Source organism: Athene noctua, chromosome Z, assembly GCF_965140245.1.
Source record: "Athene noctua chromosome Z, bAthNoc1.hap1.1, whole genome shotgun sequence".
NCBI lineage: Eukaryota > Metazoa > Chordata > Aves > Strigiformes > Strigidae > Athene > Athene noctua.
The window spans coordinates 31,568,331-31,587,230 of NC_134077.1; the positions used below are offsets into that span (position 1 = coordinate 31,568,331).

At 34.3% G+C, this 18,900-nt stretch overlaps 1 protein-coding gene across 5 annotated transcripts in view; it reads left to right on the forward strand.

Moving 5' to 3' along the window:
• The window catches only part of CSNK1G3 (casein kinase 1 gamma 3), a 90,988-nt gene that overhangs the window by 17,470 nt on the left and 54,618 nt on the right, over positions 1-18,900 (forward strand). For 4 of the 5 annotated variants that reach the window (XM_074931385.1, XM_074931388.1, XM_074931384.1 and 1 more), the window contains exons 3-4: positions 2,204-2,244; positions 8,825-8,894. In XM_074931385.1, coding sequence (XP_074787486.1) covers positions 2,204-2,244; positions 8,825-8,894 — 111 coding nt within the window. The remainder of the gene's footprint in view (positions 1-2,203; positions 2,245-8,824; positions 8,895-18,900) is intronic. The other variant, XM_074931389.1, reaches the window with a different exon arrangement.

The window sequence follows — 18,900 nt, forward strand, 5'->3', positions numbered from 1 at the left end:
TAAATATAATATTAAAGTAGTTAATATGTTGACATAGTCTGATAGTACTGAAATAAAATAGGACAATCAAGTAAAAGAAGTAGGAAGATAATAATGTTGCTGTCCTGCAACAGCCACCAGGACAAGTGCAGGCTTTCTGTTTTCACATCTGCTTCTTTTTGCATATGTAGTAGATATTTCAAATCCTTATTTATTGTTATTTGTGGGGTAAGATTTTTTAAATGTAAATTACTGAAAGCAGTAGTTAAGATTGGCATTAGAAATTCTGATTTAAATTTGTTATGTTTGTTTACTACAGTAGCAAGTAACTTAAAGTGGCCATCCTTCTTAAAGATGCATATAAGCACTTAATTTGTTTTATGAATTTCTGCAAACTGGAGTACATTTTGAGTATGTGTCTTAGGGCCAAATCTCAAAGACTTATAGGAGCAATAGAGTTGTTAGAGCAGTGAAGTTGCACTTCAGGAGATAAAAATCTAGTTACAGATCAGTAGATCAGCCATTGTAGTTCTTCCACCTGAGGAAAGAAAGGAATGGCTAGACTTCTGTATTGGCTTGTGTATCAAGTGGTAGATTGGCTGTATGTAGCAAACGAGTATCTGTCATGTGCAGCCATTAACTTGCAGAGGACTGAATTGTTTTGAATATTGAGCTGTTATTCTTAAGGCTCTTCTGAGTTACAGTTAAGATAAACTGATGGGGTAGTAAGCGAAAGCCTGCTGCTGCTCCATGTGGTGCATTACACAATAACTGCTCTCTGTTTAGAGGTACATCAACAGCAGTGTGATATTTCTGTCTTCTGTATTTAAGATAGACAACTATGTTGAATGTCTACATGGAAAGTTATGATGTCCCTTTTGGTGTTTCTTCATAAGCCTGTTGCTACTGCATTTGGCTACTGGAACCCAATATCCAGTCACTTAACTGTAACTGGGTAATTGTTAGCTACTGTAGTAGCTGATTTATCTCTCTAATTGAATAAGCAGGGCCGCTGCAAGAGTTTGCTTTACTGTCTTCTAGAGAATAACTGTATGTGAAGACACCGAAGCAACTTGAAACAAAGTACACGTTCTGTCAAAAATGTAACTCAAATGATTATAAGAAATAACAATTTAAAATGCCTGAATCTCCACTCTAGGCCCTGCATAGGTTTTGGAGTTACCCATTCTTTTGGTGGTCAGTGAAGGGCATGCTGCCCATACTGATTCTGTACTTACTATTTTACAGCCTTCAGGTAACTTGTTTTTTTGTAAAGTTGATGCCTTAACAGACATACGATTTTAATACATCTTTTCCAGTTTTGCAAGAGTATTCTATTTTTATAAATAAGGATTAGAGCAGAGATCATCGTCTTAGGTTATAAATTGTAACTGTTTTTGCAAGGAACCATTTTGTCTTGTTGCATGTTTTTTCCATGTTTGATTTCTTTAGCAAAACTGATCTAAACATGGGAAATACAAACCTGAGTAATATTACTGAGAAAAAAAGTAGGATTGTCATAGAAAATAATACACATGAACCTCATTTGAAGACTGTAGAGAAACAAAAAGTGCTGGAAGTGACATCTTACTTTGCTTTTATTGACTATTTTTAGTTTCATACCTATGAAGCTTAATATTTTAGTTATTGCATACAGTTGGAAGTAATGCTTGTTGAAATATGCTTATGCAGTTACAGAATCACTCTCAAAGCAGCAGATTACTTTTCCAAATGGTGTAAGCATTTTAACTCAGTAATGCTCTTGCCCTGTTTGTCCTAACTTTAAACTTAGTAAATTACAGAATTGAGGAAGAAAAGTATACCTGGTTGGTTCTAACTTTAATTAGTGTGTGGTGTTCTAGAAGCATATGATAATTTCAAAATGAATTTAAAATATTTTTTAGCAATAGATAAGAAAATGTAGAATATCAGATTTCACTTAGAGTACCAGTTTTCGGGTTTCTCTAGTGTATAAAAATTTTGCAAACTTGATGGAAATAGCTGAAAGTCTGTCAGTCAAACTGCCACTTCTTACACTCTTCAAAAACAAAGTTTTCCTTAAAGTATGATATCAGGCTAATAAAGCCACATTTTAAGTCCCTACCAGAATACCTAGCACCTTAGATCAAAAATGTTTCGCAGACTTTCTTGAGGTTTAAATGGCAATTTACTTAAACTGGAAAGCCAATGTCTCACATTCTTTTTTTTTGTTCTTTTTTTCAAGGAAAAAATTTATACACAAATGAATATGTGGCAATTAAGCTGGTAAGTTAATTTTTTTTAAGGATTTCGAATGAGAAACTAATCGGAATTTTCATTTCATATATAATGGTTTGATTTCCTTAACTGAAATCCTTAATCATCTTGTGTGTTTTCAACAGACTAGATGAATACAGTTAATGATAGATATGGTTATATACTTTGGCCCTATTGAGTAAAGCCAGTATTAATTGTTGTTACTGTTTTCAAGGCTAAATCTATGTTAAGTTGGTGATGATTGACTGCTGCTTCAAGGATATACTCAGCAGTCATCTTAGTAGATTTCTTTTTTGTGTAGCAAGTAGAGGAACACCAAATTTAATGTGAATCTGATATCAGGTGACTACAGAATTCTTCAGACTGCCTGTATTTTAACTATCTTATTCCTGTCCCTGTTTTTTATCTGTATTTATTGGTATTTGCACATCTGTTTTGGTAGGCGTGTTTTATTTGCATTACAAATGTCGTAAATGTGGATATTTTGTTAATATGTCATTATTCTGCTTTTTCTGAATATTTTTTGTCAGAACTACTCAGTTTGCTTCATGTTTTTCTGGACACTTTAAATTTCTTCGTAAATGACTGTTTTTATAAAAAATGTATTTCAAGATGAAATTCAGTTGTTTACTTTTTGTTGTTGAAAGAATTTTAGGACTCCAATCAATTTCCTGTTGCTGCAGTAGGACAGAACATTTTTCATAGTATAGTATGCTGAATTTCTTATTCCATAAAGTAAAGGGTAAACTATGGAAACAGAAATACATGGGTTTGGACGAGCAATCGAAAAACCATTACAAATTGATATAATAAACTCCTGAAAAATATTTGTATTGCTTTCCTTGTTTAGAAAGATTTACTTCAGAAGTAGTTACAGATTGAAAAACATCCAAGTTACAGTATGAAAGATCAGCATTGGATGCAGTTTTGAGGGTTATTGTGTGTGCATTATGGCAGATTTAAACTAATTTTGGTTTAAACTATCTGCAATTTACTCTGTATGTCTGGTAAAACTTGCAAATGGTCTGAGAATTCCTCTAGTTAAAGGCTGTTTACTATAAAGCACATTCAGGAATAGTTTGCAAGAGAATGATTTTTTTCCTTCTTTTTAAGCACTAATTACTTAGAGCAAGAGAATTTTTTAATCTGGTCAGTGGGTTTTAAAACCAAAAATGGTAAAACCATTTCTATTATATATGTAACTTAATAAACTCAGCTACTATTTCAACCCATTTTAGTGTTCAAAGATACTGTTCAGTGGCAACTTCTTACTTTGTTTCCAAATTACTCAGATCTTACAGCTGTTCATTTACAGTTGTGCAAAAAGTGTGAAATATCATTACTGAATAACTTTGAAGTCACTAAAGAACCAGTGTAGTAAGGTGTGTCTCATTTACTACTAGTTCATAAAGAACTCTGAATATGTAGTTGACTTTCTGGGTTTTCCTCTAGTGGTGGGAAAAGCTATGGTGTCTTTGCAATAAACAACAGATGGAAGGAATCATAGTGAAAATCAACACTAGTGCTTGCATCATGATTGTAAGCTAGAAATATATTTATTGGCAGGTAGAACTAGTGGGTTCTTTTAACATGATTCTCATGTTTATTATATCTTTCAGTGCCTTTAAATTTGTTTCCAAAATGGAAGTGATTTAGTCACAAGGTTTAGTCGCTAGAAGGAATTGCATCAAATTGTAGGGTTTAGTTTACTTTTGCTTTTTTTTTGCTGTTATTCTTCTATTGGAAACAGTGCCAGGACTTCATTCTAACAGTTAAGTAGGTTGTACTTCCTCATGGTATACAGTCTTCTCCCTTTTAAAATGTAAGCGTAACAGTTTTTCGCTATCTCTGGCACTTACTCCCTTTGTGCTTTGAGAGCAGTTATTATGCCTATACTCTGTTTTGTTATCCTTAATAAGGCACTCTTAATTTTCTCTCTGTTTTCCAACCACTGTAGTTCAAGTTTAACCTTTCTGAACAGAGTTACTTGAATTACATATGTATTCTAGTTTGAGCAGTTACCCTTGACAGGTACAGTTGCGGTAATCTCTCCTGCAGTATCCCAAAATCATATTTGTATTCCTCATGGTAGTGTTACTTTGCTGATGTACTGTTTTCTTGTGTGTAACACCTGTGCCAGGTGTTTTGTGTGTAAATGGTAACTGTATATCCTAGTGCAGGAGGATTGTGTGGGTTTCTCTGAAGAGCATAAATTATAATGGCTGTGTCCATACAGCACCTTCCAGGACTGCTTCTGATACTAAAAGTAAATGGATTTGATATCTACTGTTTTGACTTATTAATGCAATACAGTGAAAAGTTTTTCCCCTGTGGACAAAATCATACAAGTATTTTCATGTTTATGATGTTTATGGCAAGTTCAGGACATAGGTAAGGAAACAGCTTAAATGATTTTTCTTTGTGAGGCCTGAGGATCATACATAGTATGCATTTTAATGTATTAAGTTTGTATGTAAAAATATATTCTGGTAAAATGGCTATAGTTCCAGGATCTTACTCTTAATCTGGTTTCTATCATCGCGGCCTGTTCTAGTTGGGCAGATACCCAAGTCTGAAAAGTTAGAACAGACTTTTTTTAAGGACTGTAATGAGACTCTGAAGAACTAACTGAAGTGCACTGTCTACTGGTGTTTACATGCTTCTGATGGTCTGCTAGTACACAGATCAGCATCTTTGATCAGGTAGTTCATCAGAAATAACCATTTGGTATACATGAACCATACCTTTCCTGCTTATCTTTTCATTTAGTGTTAGATTTACTACTTTTATTACATGATCCTCTACTTATATCTCCTATTCCCTATTCAGGTCTACCCTCTCCTTTCTTCTTCCCTTTCCCTTTGACAAATTTCTTCATTGTCCGAATTTATGTCCTCTGCAGGATGCTTAACCACTAACCAAATACTAACTAAAGGAATTCCTGCTTGAGCTGCTTCTGGAAATAACTTAATTTTTCTTTCTGTCTTTGTGAAAGATAGCAAGTTATGAGGTAGTCACTGCTGCTTTTAATCTGCAATCTTTAATTTATTGATTCATCAATCACTCAATGTTAAGATTTTAATCCTTAAAATTTTAAATGGGATGTGTGTGGAAAGAAGATTGCAGTTGGTTCCAAGGCTGGGATGTTATTTCCTCCTTTTCTGTTTTTAAAGAATTGTTGCAGTCTAGAATCACAGCAATTCATAACGTCTCTAGCAGGCTGTATTAAATCCAAATCAAAGACAACTGTTTAATAGACTGCTTTTCCTGTAATAAGAGCCCTACCTCTTAAAGATTTTTTTCCTGAAAATAGCTTTTGTTTGCTGTTGCTTAAGAAAATACGAAGCAGAGACAGAAGATATACTGAGTAGGAGTTCTCACTGGATTACTAAAACCATGCAAAGTAGGTAATAGCTGAATGTTTGTTTATATTGTGCTTTGGGTTAACATCAGAGTTCTGAAAATTTCAGATCTTATGATCAGAGTAAGTAAAATGTTTTCTTAAAGCTCTTTAGAGGGGAGGTGACATATCTTGAAAATTGTATAGTAGTTTATTCCATGTATTTGACACACAAAAAAACCCAAATTCCACATTATGAATTGAAACAGATTTCACATTTCAGGTGTCTTTATACTTTTGTTTGAATGTATAAGCATTGCACAAAAGAAAACAGGAGCTGAAAAATTTGGTTCAGAAGAACCTCTGAACTAAGGAGCTGTTTTTTTCTACTCCTCAGGTATCTGATATGTAGTAAACTGCACATTAATTCTTTGATGGCAGCAAGACCCAGAGTCACTCATTAAGGAGAGATGCTTCTTTTCTCTTTTCAATGTCTCTAAAATGAAGCTATCTAGGTTTTAATATAGAAACTTTAAAATAATTAGACTTCAGTGTAAAAGCAGCATAGTGAAGGTCATTTACAAAACACTGTAGAAATTCTGGAACAGTTGTTTCAGGATACTTTGAAGACCTTAGTTTTTCTAAGTAAACAAAATATAGTAATTTCTTTTGGTAAGAGAAGTTGGTTTCAAAGCCCTCTGGAAATAATATGATGTTTGAACACTTAATGTGTTCCCAACCTTATTTTTAGATGCTGAAAGGTACTGAAATACTAATGAAAATAGAGTAAACTTCTTTTTTATTCTTGAACATGGTTTTTAGGCTTACTCATAAAAATGTAGTTAGTGGTGTATTCTTCACTTCTATGTTAAGGTTGAAGATTACAATTAGCATACCTTGGTCTTGATTTATCCTTATCTATCTGTCTATTCTCATTTATTAGTAGCTCACTTAATGCATCAAAGTGGAATGTATAGGAACAAAACATTTTGAGAAGAGCTTATTGTGCTTGCCCTCACAAGTTTTGTTGAAAAAAAGATTGTATTTCCTTTGTATATTTGGAGTTTCTGAAAGGTCAGGAAGATATCTAAGCCTCTTCACAAATATAAGGCAGTTCCAGAAGACTGTCAGCCAATAACTACATATTATCACATATTTTTTCCACCATTACTGGAAGAATTAAAAGTATTTGTGTCTCTGCTAGACAGGGCTTAACTTAAGTCTTTGGTGCGCAGGTATTAGATAGATTGTTTGAAACACTCGCTGTCTGGAGGCTTAGCAGAACTCTTTCCTGCTGATGACATGAATAGGCAGCATTATGAGGTGTAGATGTATATGTCAAAAAATTAGAAGTTGTTCCTTTTCTATAGGATAATATTTTTTTGTCTATTTTCATTAGTTTAATACGTACAACCTATTCTTCATCCTTATTATGGGAATATCTTATAACACTGATGGTAACTATCAGTTAAAGAACTTGTGTAATGGAACAAAATCAAACTGCCCATAAGCCAGTGTCTTATCGAAGTATGTTCATCAGACAGCAGTTTTATGGAAATACTTTCCTCTTAGCAGGCAGAATTACAAACTTTAATTAGAGACTTTGTAGACAGTGGTAGATTTTTGGAACTATCAGACTTGTATAATACTACTGCAGGCAAACTAGTAGCTAAATTTGTGTGATTTTGTAAAAGAATAAAATGTTTCAGTAACGTGTTTCATAGTGGGTTTACTTGTATCTCTGTAAGCCAAGTACTAAAGGTTGGTAATTGGACTGATTTGCTTAGGCCCACTTTTGTAATAAAGTGTTTTGTTAAAGAATATCTGTGTTTAATACTTGACAATAAATTTCATGTGTTCTACTCATAAACTCTAAGTAGGACCTTTGATAGGCCAGTTAGTCTTGCTTAGTTTTTGTGAAGGATCAACACCTTTTTGTTTTAGAAAGTTATTGCTCAGTTCTTTGTAAAGAATTCCAGTGTTCAGCCAGGGTGAATGCTCATAAGTCTAAAAAGCATGTATTCTATTTGATTTTTTGTAGAAACTGTTACATTGGCCCCTCTTTCCTTTTGGGTCTTAACCTTTGGTATCCTGGCAAAATCAAATGCATAAATGTACCTTGACAGTGACTTTGTAGCAATAGCAGCAGTTTGAAACATCTGAGTGTTAGAGGGAGATGGCTTGAAAAGGAGTCTTTCTCAATGATTGCACATTGGCTCATGGTTTCCATGGCCTGGATGTGCCACAGGGAAACAATACAGGTTAAGAAACAGTTAGCTTCTGGAGAAGATGCTGTGGGGAAAGAGATTAACACCTTGCACGAACATTTCATGAAAACTGCCATCCAGCAGTGTCAGTTATTGCTGCTGAGTCTATTAACAATCTTACTAATTACATGCTGCAGTTCTAGTAGGAGCAGTCTGAGTAGGAAAAATGCATAGTTAATGTCCAGATTACCACTGATGTGTTGAAGATCTTACATATTGCAAGAAACCAGGCATATCTTCTTAAAAGATGCTCTAGGAACTGACTTTTAAGAATCTTACAATAAAGTCCTTTTACTTTGAAAAAGGAGAGCACTCAGGAATTTAGAACTTCTGATTTAGGCTGGTTGTGTGTTCCTGTGCTTGATCTTATGTCACTTTATTCTAAAAGACCTTGCCACATAGGTATGTAGAACACAGAGCTAAGATTTCATTAATTTACATAAATTATGTTGAGTAAAGAAAGATTTAAATGACAGACATTCTGGTGGTCTTTTTTGGTTTGCATATAGTTTAGAATGGTGCTAAGCTGCTATTTGGTCGAACGATTTGATAATTTTTTGTCAAGATCCTAAGATACAACTTTTTTTGTTATATGTCTATCATATATAGTAGGTGTGTGGAGAGACTTTTCAATCTGTTAAACTGCCTATCAGTGCCACCTTTTGAGATCTGTAAGGCACATACCCACATACTTCAAACAGATTATTTTTTAAGTATTCCATTGTGGGTTTGTGATTTGACTTGGATGTTGGACCCCGGTCCTGTGGAGCAATACAAGATGTAAATGCCCCTGTATACTGTAGTCTCACCTGACTGATGTTTAGCTTCCTTAGTTTCTTAATAAAGTAATTTTGGAAGAAACATTCAAATGTTTCATGTAACTTGGAAGCAGTAGAGTTAGCTTGGCTGTAGGTTAGTGTATTAGTTTTTAGGCTTTGGCAGAGAGGCTCTGTTTTAAATGTTGTTTTTGTTTTTAAATCAGGAGCCAATGAAGTCGAGAGCACCACAGCTACATTTGGAATACAGATTCTACAAGCAGCTAGGATGTGGAGGTAAAAAGCAGTGTCATGCATTTTACTGTGATGTAATCCAGGATCGATTTTTGATGGAAGCTTTCTGATTTAGGGGTATAAATCTATTTAATAAAATGTCCCTAGTTACTTTAAGAAGAAAAAAGCTCCATGAGTCAGTAGCTTAAAGCATACATTTTTCTAGTATTGTAAGACTTTTATTCTACTCTTTATAGTATGTCTATGAAATCATAAGACTATTTAATGTTTTAAATATCAGAATTTGTGTGCATATGGGTATACCTTAAACTAAGCAGTCTTAGACTATTCCCAGTGCGTTCTCTTTGAATGAAGACCATAAATGACCAAATGGCTGATGTGCTAATTGTTTAAGTTATGATATTTAAATAGATTCAGTCTGATTTTTACTTTACTTCACATCCACTGATAAGTATATATAGGTGCTTGCTAGTTTTAAGTCTCTTAAATACTTTTTAAAAAAAGTTTAAGTGCAGTTTAAGAATTGAATTTCTCATTTTGCTCTCCTGGGTGCATTTACACCCAGAAATACTCTTATGATGGTCCCTTCAATGATCCAGTTATCACATTTTGCTTTTTTTAGGTGAGCAATAGCTAAAACTTCTCAGGTATTTTTGTGCTGTTCCCAAAACTGTATATACTCAGCAAGATGTGAGGCTTCTTAAAGTAGGGAAGTGAGTACAAACCTTTTCTAAATCAGTTATACCCTAGGAAAAAAATCTTACAATATCTTTTCCCTGAAAAAGTTCCTTTAATTCCTTGAGTAGTTTTTCACAGGTCATATAGTTAATTACTTTTTCCATTTTTTACTAATACTGAAGTTAATTGTATAAAATGGAGTACTGGTAGTTGTTTTCTACATGCACATTCGTTTTTTTTTCTATCAGAGGCAGTGTAAGTGTGATTTTAAAGTTATGCTTACGTACAGTAAAATACTATTTAATATGAAAAGTCATCTCCAAGTCAGGGATTACAAAATGACTATGCCCATACCACTTTCATTTTGTTGCTTTGCATATGTGTGTTATGATGAATTTAAATTCTCTTAAAATACTTTCAATAAGTCAGAATGGTATGTTCGTTGATGCACAGACTTGATAGTGTTTCTCTAGTTAGGTAGCCTTCAAAATTTTGTGCTCCTTAAAGACCCTCTCCAGGGAAACATACCTTCATAGAAAACTTTTTTTAGTGCTGTAGTACGAATGCTCTGGAGCCAGGAATCTTTAAAGATTAAGTCTTTGCAAGACATGATGTTGTCTATTTCTGTTCATAGATGGAAAAATAAGTTGCAGAATGTTGAGTCGAAATGTTGAGTCTTGTATGTTTACTAATTGGAAAAAGTCATCGGGTATAATATCTGGTTTTTGTTAGTAGTTGTGAATCATCAGCATACACTGGACTAGCATTGTGAAATAGTAAATTGCTTAACTACTGGCCACCAAGTTAGTGACATTACCCACCTGTGAAAACCAAGGTTGAGCTATCTAAAATTGCGAAATAGCTGTGTAGAGGAGGTAAGACTAAAGCTGTAATTACAGGTTCAAATTGCAGAAAATAAGCAAGGCTTTGCAGAGGTAGGAACCCTTACAGAAATAATTCTTGAGAAAAATGTCTTAAATGTAACTATGTTTTTGTTTACTGAATAAGATTGGGGGAGTGTTTAAGAATGTAGGCAAATCAAGGTTAGTCTGCTTTATTTTGGATATCATTCAGTCTTTATAACTCTGCTAGCAACAAGTTTTATTGCTTTGTTGTCTTACTGAAGTACTGTAAGGGAGAAAGATCTCTGAGATTCTTTGCATGAAGATGAGGAGACCTTTAGGATGAAAACAATATGATAATGCTGATGAGTTACTAGCTGCCATCAGTATTTATGAACCACCTTTTTTACAGACTTATATTTTTGAAGTAACCTGCTTGTATTTCAGAGTGAAAGCCTCAACCCAGCAGGCATAGAACTCTTTTTTGAATCTTGTCTCACTCTCTCAGGCAGTGCACTTGAGTCTTACTTTAATGAGTTTTGTGGGAAAGACTTTTAATGAAGAAAGTAGTATTCATGCTTCTGACTTGTTAGAGAAGTAAAAAAAATGTGCTAATTCTTTCTGCAACACTTTCCCTTTACCCATCTTTGCAGGAGTTGGACCCTCAAACCCAGGAAGTTATGCAGCCTAAGGGTGTTTTAGAAAAAAAAAAAAAATGTGTTGTGTAGTTTCTGTAATTGGTTTTATTGTTTGTTTTTTTTTTGACATGTGTTTGCTGTCAAATGTAGCTTTAAGGTATTTTGTCACATGGACAGTTAAACATAGTGGTGGAAAGTTGGTGGACCAAGTGATAAAATTTAGGAAGCAGCTAATCCTTCCTATGTAGAACCAGGAGATAGTAGAGATGTTATGCCAGATCTAAGTAGTGTGGCTTTATGTGCAGTGGTTGTATTTTTGTCAGAGTGAATTGAAGGAAGTGTATCTTCATTGTGCAAGTGGCAGAAGAGTCCACCATAGGAGGTTTAAACATAGCTGTTAATGCTGGAGGAAAGGTGAAGTTTAGTATTCATGAGCAGACAGATTTATGTGAAAAGTAATTATTCACTGTACTACTAGTTCTAGTTGTCTGGAGTCTTCCAAGCTTCTAAAAATCCCCATTTGCAGGCTTTCTTAATAATGATAAAGTATTACTTTCCTTAGCTGTTTTTGTTTATTCACACAAAAATCTTTGTAGTTTGGCTGATAGCTTTATACCTGAGTGTGTACTGCTTATTTTGCGTTTAATTGTATTAAATAGCCTTTCCACTTGTTCTCCTCATGTATACATGCATAGATATTTATTAATACCAAATTACTACTAAAAAATGGTTTCAGAAGCAACTGGTGAAAATGGAATAGTACTTCCTTTCCCAGTTTTGTAAGCAGAGCCTTTGTTTCCTATAAAAAAAACTTCATTTTTCACAAATAAGAACTATTAATTCCACAGGTTTTACTACAAAGACTCATGTTTAGTGTAAAATAACATGAAGTTTATGGGATAAAATACCTGCAGCCCCTGTGAAATCCCAGTTTATTTGGGGGTGACGTGGGAAGGAGGGAGAGGCATTAACCATGTGGATGAATAGTTCTGGAAGAAAATTATTTTCCTGAAATATCTTCTTGAAAGCAAGAAAATAATGTTATTGGGCAACAGATTATTTTACCTTCTAAGCCTTTTTAATAGAGTATCTTAGTACTTCTGATCTTGTGAGTGCCCTTGAAAAAAAGCAGATATGCTTTTTACTGAACATGCCTGTGAGTGTGTAGTAGCATGTAGATGTTTGTCAGGAAAAAAATGTAAAGAATTCTTAAACAAGAAACATTTCATATATTTTAGGATTGTTTTGCAACATTTTTAATCAGGGGAATGGATCTAAAACTTACTAAAAATAGTTCATGAACTGGTTTAAAGGTGTGGCTTATTTTAGTTAAATCACTATTTAGCTTTAATGGAAGTTTTATATACTGATAGAAGTTTTTGCTCTCTTTTCTGCCATAATTTTGTCATTCAGTAACTGAACATGCTCTCCTCGTTATGTTTGAGATCATTTAGTCAATATGCAGGAATTCCTAGTCAACTGAAAGAGCAGTCTACAGATGGAGTTTAAAATACCTTTAACTCTAACAATTTTAATTAAAAGTTTTTTTCTCAATATACAAGTATGAATAAGAAAAACTGATACATTATCGTAAGTGCAGTACTACAAATAAAACTAGCTGAGTTCTTACCTGAAATTACACTAAGACTTTAGAACAACTAGAAAACAGTTTTGTGTTCTTTATTGATTTTTGTATTCATTTTTCAATGCTATCAGTCTCTCCTCGTGGTGAGAAGACGAACTGTAGATATGTTTCATGTGCTATGGCCGTAATGTAACTGTATTTAAATTCAGTGTACTTTCCTACTTGGAGGGACTGAGGAGGGAACTGCTAGTTCAATTTGCATATTGAGCAATAAAGCTGAGGATTTTTTTAATGTGGGATTTTTTCAATTTAAAAACCTTGTTAGTGAAAATGCTTTTATTTGGCAGGTGGGTATTTACGGTATGATTCAGTTCCTTCTGCAATAAGGAGGTTGTAAATATTAAATAAGTTAAGTACTGTTATGCGTTGAAGAGCATAAAAACTGTTCAGCTTCTATTGTCTGAGCTTTCTAACGTATTTTAATAAGCCTGTGGGTCATTAATCTTAATGTCTGGGAGTCTTTAAAAGTGAATGAGTACTCTTTTGTGCTTACCTATCTGACAAGTGGAACAAAAGAATGGCAATTGAGTCCTGCTGCTTAACCTGCTTTAGTAGAGCTTGTGACTGTGATGCTGCTGTTTTACTATTCAATTTTAGTTTTTCATTTGAGGTCATTTTTGAAAGAGATAAAGACCTGTTCATCTGTGGATTATCCTACTTCTGAAACTGATGTGTTGATGTTCTGGAGAAGGCAGATGCTTAATACTGTTAATGGTATTTTATTTTTCTTAAATTTTGTACTACTTTTTAGCTTAAGTCTAGTTAACACTTAGACTCTTAAAACTGGCAATCAGACACTTTTCTTACAGGGTGTCTGTTTGCCAGTGCCTGCATGAGATATATATTTGTGTACTGTGGAGCAAGGTATTGTATTTCAAAAGGTTATGGTCAGTGTGATATTAATGTTTATTGCATTCTGTACATGAGAATCTTTTTTCTGGTTTGGTATTATGTGGTAAACATGCTCTGCATTTCTTGCTAAAAATGTATTTTTCAGTTTTGAGGTCATGAGAGCCTGCCTTAGATGTAGCGGAACCATGCTACTTGAACAGTGGTAATGAAAAGTTTGTTGTTGGATTAGTGGTTGAAGATTGCAGTGCTGGCACAATGTGATTTTGGAAGGTACAGAAATGTTCCCAGTTCACTTGTGTACGTATTGGCTAGTGAACACTGTTCGTGTGAGGAAAAAGTCTGTATGTAATCTTGAAGTCACAGCCAGGGCAGCCTGAAGCATTTGTGCATAGTGATTGACTGCTGTTGTAGAGGACTGGAATCTTCTCACCATTTTCATCATCAAGCTCAGCAGAATATTTATTTTAGCATTTTGAGCATGTCAGGATTCTCCAGATGGTGTTTTGGTGTGGGAATGTAGCAGAGTCAGTTTGAAATACTCTGAATTTCTGACTTTTTTTTCATGCAGAGGGTCTTAAGGCTGAGATTGTACCTTAGAACAGAGAAGTGTTTGTTATATACACAGTTTAATGTTGCCTGGTGGGGTAGATGTTGCTGTTCATAGTTTTCAGAGGTGTTTGTGTTAAAGGATAAGAATGAAATTCAGTACTTTGGTCTTCAGTGCTTTTTCCTGTAGGTGAAGACAAAAATATTTATGGTAATAAAAATATGTTTCTTCCTCTAATTTCAGTTCAGACCATCTTGAGAGAGTGTGTGTGATTTGAATGTTCAGTGACATGGTTTCAATTTTTTTATACAGTTCTATTCAGTATATAGTATGCATGAGGCAGATAATGGCACTGAAAGGAAGTCTATCTTTTGTTATTTAAGATAGTCATAAGTGATTTTTTTATCTTTCATTGTTGAACCACTAAAAATACTAGTTCTACATGGTAGGAGACAAAGGGATTTCAGATTGCTATTGAGATCACCTCTAGCTCATCCACTGGGCCATAGCTACTCTGCTTTCCACTTCAGCCTGTGGAAGAAAATGCAGCATGACGTGATTTCATCACGGTGTATCAGCATCTGTGCTCTGCTGTAACTCTTCCCAAAACAAAATTATCACTTTATTATCTCTTAATTCCTTTCTCAACTGGTAGATTGTAGTTTATATACTAGGTTGATATCTACTGTATCATGAGGAAGTATCTCAGTAACAAGTCTGCTTGATTGTAGTGCTGGAAGTAAATAGTTGCTAAATTTATGTGGCAAGTAATCATTTTTGTTCACCGATCTTATAGAAACAATGTAAAATAACTTCCCACTGTACACTTTTAAAAACATTTTGTGACTACTGTCTTGTACTTCCTGTTATTGTAGGATTAAAATTATGGAATTTACCAGGGTTCAAAGTGAGTTTGAAGATTTCTTTACTGGTACTTTAATACAATGTATATATGCAAACATACTAAGTAGTTGAATGTTCTCAGTATTTAATTAAAGTAGTAATAATTTACTAGCACTGCAGATTTTAAAATATAATTTTGTTTCTAATAGTCACAGTTAAAATTGGAGACAAAATGCCTAGCTGTTAACTACAAGAGCTAGCAAGTAGCTCAGTTCAGGGTAGTCGTAGTTTCACATACGTAAATAATGTGTCATTATTTCTTATCTGTTTGTTGGAGTTGTCTTACTTCATAATCTGTCCATTTATCTTGTTAAGTCATTCAGTATAAATGCAAAGTGGATACTTGTTGTAACTTCTTGTGAATGTTTCTTTGAGATCTAGTCTTAGGTAGGTAGCTGACAATTTGCTCTTAAATTGAAAACTGAACTTTATTTCACTTTTTTTTTTTAGTAATGCTGTCCTGCTTTGTTACTTCTATTTAACTTTGATTGGGGTTATGTAGAAGAATAAGCAATAAGCAGTTGTGTTTTCTTAATCTCTATTAAATAATAAAAACACAGGGCAGATGAACTTAGAAAATCATGCTCTATCCTTAATTAAAAAATGTATTATTAAAACCACTTAAACTGAATCAAATAATGAAACTCTTGACTGAAGAGGTATCTGTTCAGATGCACTGTTAATATGTGTACTGATGACAGTTAAGATTTTGCTGTGAGTTGTTTGGGGAAAGCTGAGTTTTGAGTTCTGTTACTGCCAATATACTTTAACAGGAAGGTTGAGCTGCTCAATTATTAATGTGAATATGCTAATAATTATGTTTAAGTGAAGAAACAATGAACATTATAAATTTACTTTTCTAACAGTCCAGCAAAAACTGTAAGAAATGTTGCTGGCAGGTTTTCTTGTTTTATGCAGTCCTTTCTAGCATTTGGCTTAAGGAAATGTACAGTATTTTCTCAATTATATTTAAAATTTTTTTGCCTAGATTAAATTCAAGAGATCTGGTAAGAATGGCAACTGCATAAATTTAATTTAGGAATGCACATGTTAATATTTGAGTAACAATAATTACTTAACAGAAGAAGCCTGGCAGTATACAGAAATTTGTATTGATTTTGGAATGTGACATCACACACAGATTAAGAGAGTAATCAATGTTTTTCATATAAAATATAATGGACAGCAGTAATTGTGAAGGAGGCTTGACAGTATGGTTCACAGAATGTTGAATGTTAGATAAATGTATATTTTTTTTAATAAGGCTTATAATAAGAATGCATTTTCAACTATAAATCTGTTTTAGTAATGTAAATAACTATTCGTATTTTAATGGAAAAAGCTAACTGTTTAATTATTATTTCTTAGATTTGCAAACATATTCTTATACTTGTAAATAAGAAATGTATTTAAGTGTTGTGGTGCATGCCTCCAGCATGGCATTTTAGCAGTGCTGAAGTCATATCTCTTATATAATGTCTCATTCCATATTTAGAGTTTTACGGTGCTAGATGACCTTGGTTTCAGTAGCCATGAAGTGCTACATTTCCAGAGATGGTATGGCTTTCTGTGCATGCTGCTTTGGTTCAAGTCAAAAACCACAAATGGCACTAGCTTATATTTTATCATCACTTACTTTCAGAGGATTCAGGCCAGATTCTGTAGTTTTAGTACAGAATACTTGTGTTTGTGACAGTTGTTGAATTGCATCCTTCACAGCGTACCTGTACAAATGTGCCATGGAAGATGACTGTTACTGCAGACCTTCAGTCTACTCAGTTCAGGGTATTTGCTTGTGTCCAGTGAAAATGAAAACTAAAACTACATATGAAAATTAAAACTACAGATAAATGTCAGTGGGGCATAGGAAGCTGAACACAGAACAGCTTGTTCTGTAAGTGCAATCTTATGTATTTTACTGGCATTTATGGATCTGATTTAACAGACAATCTAAGCAGCAAGATATAATGCAAATCCCATCAGTAGGTGTGATTCTGGACTGGCTTAGAGGAAACTGTAACAGGAAACTAATATTATAAGAAACTGAAAAGCACTGAAAAGCTGTTTACTTGCTTAGTAGCTTTACAAACTTAGATTGTATCTATAGAGATATTTTGTCAAGAATATGGCTCAGAATTAAGTCAGTGATTGCTTTGGAACACAGTTAAGTACAGTCGATATTGCCATTGACTTGTGTTACATACTACTTTGACTGTTCGTCTTTGCTTATTTATCAAGCTGATTTTTTCTGAATGAGGACACAGACATGCAATAATTGAGAATACTATGCAGTATCTTTGTTAATGCAAGTAGCTGGAATTTTTGCTTTAAGATGGGGATCTGCGTTCATGCTAGTTACTATGTATATTTGTTGTTTAACCCCAGCCAGCAACTAAGCACCACACAGCTGCTTGCTTACTTTCTGCAGTGGGATGGAAGAGTGAGTCAAAAGAGTAAAAGTGAAGAGAACTCGTGGGTTGAGATAAAGACAGTTTAATAGGTAAGGTGGAAGCTGTGCATGCATGCAAAGTAAAACAAGGAATTAATTCCCCACTTCCTCTCGGCAGGCAGGTGCTCAGCCATCTCCAGGAAAGCAGGGCTCCATCTCATGTAAGGGTTACTTGGAAAGACAAAACATGATCACTCTGAACATCTGCCCCTTCCTTCTTCCCCCAGCTTTATATGCTGAGCATGACATCATATGATGGGGTATAACCCCTTGGTCAGTTGGTGTCAGCTGTCCCAGCTGTGTCCCCTCCCAACTTCTTGTGCACCCCCCAGACTGCTCACTGGTGGGGTGGTGTGAGAAGCAGAAAAGGCCTTGGCTCTGTGTAAGCACGGCTCAGCAGTAAGTTAAACATCCCTGTGTGGTCAACACTGTTTTCTGCACAAACCCAAAACATAGCCCTATACTACCTACTATGAAGAAAATTAACTCTATCCCAGCCAAAACCAGCACAATACTGCATTAGATAATTGCAGTGGACAGCATACATGGCCTCAGGCTTAAATAAGGTTTGATGCTGAAGTTTTTGAAAAAGATACCGTCAAAGGTGTATAATGGTTATGAACTAGGAATAATGTACTTGATTTTCATTATTTCCAAGTTGTTTCACAGATAGTTGTAATCTACTAATAGTGTTTCCTTTGATTGTAATGTTTTTACTTTGTCATTGTTGTAGAGGAAGTCACACCTGTTAGCTTTAAAAACTTTCTGGACATCACATACCCAAACATGGTGCAGTAAAGCTTTTGAGGGATAAACCAGTCTTGACAGATGACAGAGGTGGTTTTATTCAGTAACTCATTACTCAGTGTGAAGAAGCTGGGAACAGGAGAAAAGAAAACACTACTTGTTTTCCTTTTCTACTCTCTGAATATGAAGCATAGTATAAATCTGACTTACTAATAGTGAAATACTGGAAGCATTGCAGTGTATACAGTTATGGAAAAAAATAATAACTGGAGGATATGTGCTCCTTATTTGATATTTTGATTATTATTTCGATAATATTTTCTTAATTTGATGCACAGTTTTATCACATAATTTATACAGGATACTTAATGCAGTTTTCTTGATCCAATAAACACAAGGTGGTAGCTTTTCAAGAAATTCTCCTTAAAACCTCTTCTAAGGAGAAGTGTCAGCTCTGTTTCTTTCTGGTTTGCTTGTGTTAGCATTACTAGTATTATCTTCAATGTATGGTTTCTTTATGGGAATTATTATAAGCAGCTTATCCATTTTGTGAGAGGTAGTTTAGTGAAAACTAGACAATATAATCCATAAAACCACTTCACTGTGCACACATAAACTGCAATAAGCCAATAGTGAGTGAATGAACAAGTGTACTACTGTCATCATCACTGCATTCCAACTTTTATGTGAGGATCTCTCCTGTGCATACCCTATGTAACCTTCTGACTGAGTGAGGGCTACTGTTTT